At 48.6% G+C, this 6,000-nt stretch overlaps 1 protein-coding gene across 1 annotated transcript; it reads right to left on the reverse strand.

Annotated features, from left to right (window-relative positions):
- Positions 1-1,295: 1,295 nt before the first annotated feature.
- On the reverse strand, positions 1,296-4,024 carry LOC126033762 (pulmonary surfactant-associated protein A-like). Its single transcript, XM_049790766.1, has 4 exons — positions 3,838-4,024; positions 3,417-3,536; positions 2,501-2,578; positions 1,296-1,672 (listed from the first exon to the last, which is right to left on the reverse strand). Exons 1-4 carry the CDS (start codon positions 4,007-4,009, stop codon positions 1,296-1,298), a joined length of 747 nt encoding a protein of 248 aa, XP_049646723.1. The 5' UTR covers positions 4,010-4,024.
- Positions 4,025-6,000: the final 1,976 nt, after the last annotated feature.

Genomic DNA, 6,000 nt, shown 5'->3' on the forward strand with positions numbered 1-6,000 from the left:
GTACACAGTCAACCCAGCACCCCATCTAGTCTCCTAAGTCCACCAGGGGTGATCCCTGATCATAGAGCCAGGAATAAATCCTGAGCGTAAGCATGTGTGAAAACAAACAAACAAAAAAAACCCAAAAAAATAAAAAAAAAATGAAAACAACAGAAATGGATCATTTTTTAGAACCAAAGTAAAGGACACTCTTTTTCTATTTTTATAATTGTATAATAATTTATTACACTTAAATCATCTCTTTTCGGCGATATTTTATAACATATTCTTAAGTTCATGATATAGTCACAATTATGACAATAAAATCATCTTTATTTAGCTAAAGGATGAGGGTAATGATGAACCTGAGCTTCCGGTCTAGGTAGGAGAATTTGAATCCAGTCTCTGCTACTGTGATTAAATTGAAAAATAGTTAACTTCTCAAAGTTTTCCTGTCTTATGCAAAACAAGAAGAAAGTCATGCTGATTAAATAACATTTCAGAAGATGTATTAGAAGTGTTTTTCAAGATGCTTGGTACACAGTATATGCTCCAATAAAAAGTGGACTAAGCTGCTTCCTGAGATTTGAAATAACTTGGGGAAAGTACATATCTGCAGGAAGTTACATGGATTATGTCTAGAGTTGGGCATGAGATTTTCTTTCAGGTCAAGGACTTGAACTGACCCTCCGAGATTCAAGAAAGTGGACTGTACATGTAAATAACCAGGGTTGGGGTCACCTTCATCATGCTGGGGTACCACCTAGTTTTCAGACCTGGAAAGACTGATCAGCTATTATCCAGAGGTCTATAATACTGGATAACCCCATATTGTGGGGTTATATCCTTAGAACCACACACTGGGAACTTCTTAGAAATCTTTCTGTTCCTATGATCATACTTAATTATAAAGGATAAATCTTGCTAAAGCTGGGTAGTACTGGCTTGTGAAGAAAGAGTAGAGGGTCCCCCCAAATAGGCCCTTTTGTGTGATTTTTGAGGGAGCCATCCCTGGACCTCACAGTGGCATCACTCAATAAAGAGACTGAGCAGGGAAAGGAAGAATGAAGTCTCCATCTCTTTTCAAGGGCCCAGGGAGAACTGCCTAGAAGTGTAGCATTGAGCAGGGGCATTAGAAGATATAAGACTGATTAGTGATGGTAGTGAGAGCGTAGAGACAAAGAATGCCTCAACTGTAAGAGCCACAAGTCAATTTTGTTGATAAGAAATACCAGCATCTCATAGGCTAGGTGGGTCTCAAGATGGAGACTGGCGAGCCAGGCAGACCTCTACCTATCCTGCGATTTGATGTGTGCTCAAAACTCACATATGGCCAGTCTGTACTGCCCACAGCTCTTGTCATTCCATTGCCCATCTTTGTACATTTCCACGCATTTCTCTTTGCCCCGACCCCTGGGCTCCCCTGGGTACCAGTTGGTGTAATTTACATGGGTCCCATCACTATAAAAGAACTCCCCAGGGTTGGAGCCCTCCTTCACCCCCAGGTAGGCATAAACATTGTACTTCGTCACAATTTTGGCAATGGCCTGATTCTCATCTGAGTTCCTGGGGACAGCAACGCGGCCTCCTGCCTTGGCACATAATTCTTCAATGGCTTCGAAAATGACCGACTGCCCACTGGTAGAGAAGATTTTGTCTCCCACTTCCACCATGGACCCCTGCAAAGCAAGGACTGGAGGAGAGGTTAGGGTTAGGCAACCAATCTGTTTTCTTCTAAGTCCCTTTCCCTCACATGGATTGCATGGGGGAATTCTCTCTCAAATCCTTGCAACTCTCTTCCTCCCTCTTCCAGTCCTAATCTTTTTGAATTGCCCTCTGTGTGCTCACCATTCTTGTCATTATTCATCTCTCTGGTGATTACTCGTTGAATTTTTTTTTTAAATGTGCCAGACTCTGTCAATCCTGGGTTCAAGAGAAGTCAGAGAGGCAGGAAATTCAGGAGACAGAGGGCTGATCTGTCTCCTTGAGGTCATTTAAGAATATCAGAAAAAAAAAAAAAAGAGGACCCTTGAGGCTAGAGTAGTGGCGCAGGCAATAGGGCATTTGCCTTGCACGTGCTAACCTAGGACTGACCGTGGTTTGATCCCCCGGAATCCCATATGGTCCCCCAAGCCAGGGGCGTTTTCTGAGCACATAGCCAAGAGTAATCCCTGAGTGCCACCAGGTGTGGCCCAAAGACAAAACCAAAAGCAAACTAAAAAAAAGAGGGCCAGAGTGATAACACAGCAGTAGGGCATTTGTCTTGCATGTAGCCAACCTAGGACAGGCCCAGGTTTAATCTCCAGCATCCCATATGGTCCCCAAAGCCTGCCAGAAGTGATTTCTGAGTGCAGAGCCAGGAGTAATCCCTGAGAATCACCGGGTGAGACCCAAAAACAAAAAAAATAAGAAAAGATCACTCCTACCCCAATATCCACATGCTGTCACCTGCTTGACCAGACTGAGGAGGGGATCTTATAGGAGACCTCCCTTTCCTAGGATACCCCAGGACTTCACTTACCACCCCTGGTTTGCATGATATGCTGTCGCATGATGTAGAGTGTGGATTGTAGCTCTTCATCCATGTAAGCTGGAAAACCTGGAGAGACCCCACCCAAGTCAGGAACAACTCAACAGAGACCTGTACCTGTGCCCAGCAGGGCCCTGGCACTGTCCTTGGCTCGCCCACAGGCCTCAAGGCACAAGGTCTATGAAGAAAAATGTCTCCCGACTTCCTGGACGCTGCTCTGCTCCTCTCCCCAACCATGGCCCTTCCTGGCTCTGTCTGCTTTCTTTCTGTGGGCCGTTCTGGCTTCTGAGCAGGCCCCTTCCTGCACTCACCACCATGTGTTTCTCTGGACTCTCCAGACAGGTCTGGATGATATGAAGAACTTCAGAGGATCCTCCAGGTTTGGGGGTTTCTCACCATGCCACCTATTTGGATCCTAGTGCCCATAACCTCACACCCATTTCAGAATGTTCCAGCACCTCATTCCTAGGAAATGCCTCCAGTGCCCTGACCCCATGATTCGGCAGCACCCTGCGATGCCTGCAGCACTTCAGGCATCCAAGCCTCATTGTGGCCAGCTCTCTGCCTCCCATCACTATGTCATTCTTCAATGTCTAAAGCTTGCTCAAGTTAAGCATCATGTCCCCCCTTTTTTGGGCTACACCCAGTGATGCTCAGGGGTTACGCCTGGCTATGCACTCAGAAATCGCTCCTGGCTTGGGGGACCATATGGGACACCAGGGCGTCAAACTGTGGTTTGTCCTAGGTTAGCGCATGCAAGGCAAATGCCTTACCACTTGCGCCACTGCTCCGGCCTTAAGCAGCATGCCCTTTAGATGGCCATGGTTTATTGTGCTCCATATCCTCCCTCCTGCAGTGGGGAGGACCTCTGACAGGCCTGCTCTAACCCATACCCCGAACTGCTTACCTGGAGGGCCCATTGCACCCGGTTCACCCTTCTCCCCACGTTCTCCAGGGCAACCAGGAGCTCCAACCAGCCCATCACGCCCAGGAAGGCCTGGCATGCCTCCAGGGGGGCCCATGGGACCTGCAGAGAGAGGGAAGTTCAGATTCACATTGTTTACAGACCATATCTGGGTGGAGACCAATGTGACTGTCACCAGAGGGTTTGTGGGCACTTCAAAGACTGTCTCCAAGACTGCCATTCACCCACTGCTCACCCTCTGTCCATCAAGCACCCACCCAACACCCAAATCCACCCCTGCTATCCATCCACCATCTACCCAGCATCCACTGGACCTGGGACCCAGACCAGAGCTTCAGACAGACAGACATTCCAGAGACATAATCGTGTCCCTCAGCTGTGTATGTGATCTCCTGCCCTGTACCTGGAGGTCCGGGGTCCCCTTTGACACCATCTCTCCCATCTCTGCCTGGCTGGCCATGGGTTCCAGGGGTGCCAGGGATACCAGGGCTTGCGGAACAAGAATCCTTGTCATCGCACATGACACTAGGAACTGCCAGCAAGAGGAAGGAGAGGGTCACAGTGCACAACAACATGGCTTCTGCTGAGCTGCTCCCCTGCAGAAGGGCGAGGAGGGAGAGGACTCATGTAAGGGCCTGAAGTGGTCTGCCCCTCTCTGTGCTTTTCATGCCTCAGGCACACGTAGGGCCTGGGCCATGGCAAGCACAGACAGGAGGGCTGGAAGAGACAAACTGTGCTCAGACAGTCCCAGTTTCTCTGCAATCTCACACCATGTTCTTCTGGCTTGAGGTGGAGGGTCCTGGGATAAGCACAGATCCATAGTATCTATTGGCAACTTGTGCAACCCTGAGGCACATACTACTCTGTTTAACCTCACTGGGAAGTTGTGTCTCCTGGAGACAATCCTGAATAATCCCACACTCCAGAGACATGTGGTCCCAGACTCACCCCCTCTATCCCTCAATCTCTTACTTTTGGAGACTTTCTGAAACTCCTTGGGTTTGAAGGAATCATGTTCCTGAGGATGAACAAAAGTGATGAAAACCCATCTCTGGGGCCCGGAGAGATAGCACAGCGGCGTTTGCCTTGCAAGCAGCCAATCCAGGACCAAAGGTGGTTGGTTCGAATCCCGGTGTCCCATATGGTCCCCTGTGCCTGCCAGGAGCTATTTCTGAGCAGACAGCTATCTCTGGGCCACCCCAAGTTGGTCAGTGATGGTGGTCAGTGGAGGGGGTAGTGGGAATGGACCTGGCCTAGAGTCACCAGAAGGTATATAGGGGTGCCTGCAAGCTCACCTTGAGATCGCTATAAGAATGCCATGACTGACTCTAGTCATCCATATAGAGGCCTCCCCTCTAAATCCTGGCAACCCCGTATGACCCAGAAAACCAGGGTTTTGACTCACCCACTCGAACAAGCCTTTGGGGAATCTCAGCCTCCAGGTCCCTGTGGGAGGTGGATAGCTGTGGTGTTTATATGGATGGAGGCCCCAGGCTTCCTCTCCACCCTTGGGGGAACCTGCTTCAGGGCCTCTCCTCAGAGATGCCAATCAGGAAGCAGCTGCCCTGTTTACCCTGAGTTTCCCCACAGAGCACTTAGACTGGAGAGGTTCTTAGCACAGCCACTGAAGAGAAGCTCCCGGTTATGTGTGTATGTGTGTGTGTGTGTGTGTTGGGGGGGGATTTCCCATGAACTCCAGGTCACTAGGGCTGCCCACACCCAGCTTCCCAGGAAGGGACCCACTGAGCCACACACACAGGACACTCCCACATCCTGGCCTACACCTACTTGGGGAAGCATTCATGGTCCCAGCACCCCTGCTCCTCAGCTGCCACCAGAGTTTTTTTCTAGGGTCTCACTCTAGGCAGTTCTGTGACTCTTTCCAGCTTAGTGGGCTCTTGGAACGGCCTCTGGGGGCTACAGATACAGCAAAGTCTGGTCCTGGAGATTGTTGAGGCAGTAACACCTTCTCTGCTGGGACCCATTCCCAGCAGTGCTTGAGGGACCACATGGTGCCAGGGATCAGACACAGGCACCTGTGTCTAATGATGCTAAGCATCATTCCAGTCCTAGGAGTTATAAACATACTTAATACAATAAAATACTAAAACCACAGGCTCAGCTCAATATACACAGAGATTTTTTTTTTTTTTTACAAAATCCAGAATCTTCTTATGATAAATTAAGATTTGGGAATAAAAAAGAACCAATTTCCTCATCCCTCACACCCGTTCTCAATGGTCAGGCACAAGACAGAAGAGTCATCGCTCATCGTTTCTATTTAAGATGGTGATGTAGGTTCTAGACAAAGTATTTTTAAATTAAAAATACTTGGGGCTGGAGTGATAGCGCAGCAGTAGGGTGTTTTCCTTTCATGCAGCACATCCAGGATGGACCTCGGTTTGATCCCCAGCATCCCATATGGTCCCCCAAACCAGGAGAGATTTCTGAGTGCATAGCCAGGAGTAACCCCTGAGTGTCACCGGGTATGACTCCAAAACAAAACAAACATACAAAAAAATTTAAATATTTTGGTCATTAATACTAAAGGCATTTTCAAGGAGGA

This window comes from Suncus etruscus, chromosome 17 (assembly GCF_024139225.1).
Source record: "Suncus etruscus isolate mSunEtr1 chromosome 17, mSunEtr1.pri.cur, whole genome shotgun sequence".
NCBI classification, from domain to species: Eukaryota; Metazoa; Chordata; class Mammalia; order Eulipotyphla; family Soricidae; genus Suncus; species Suncus etruscus.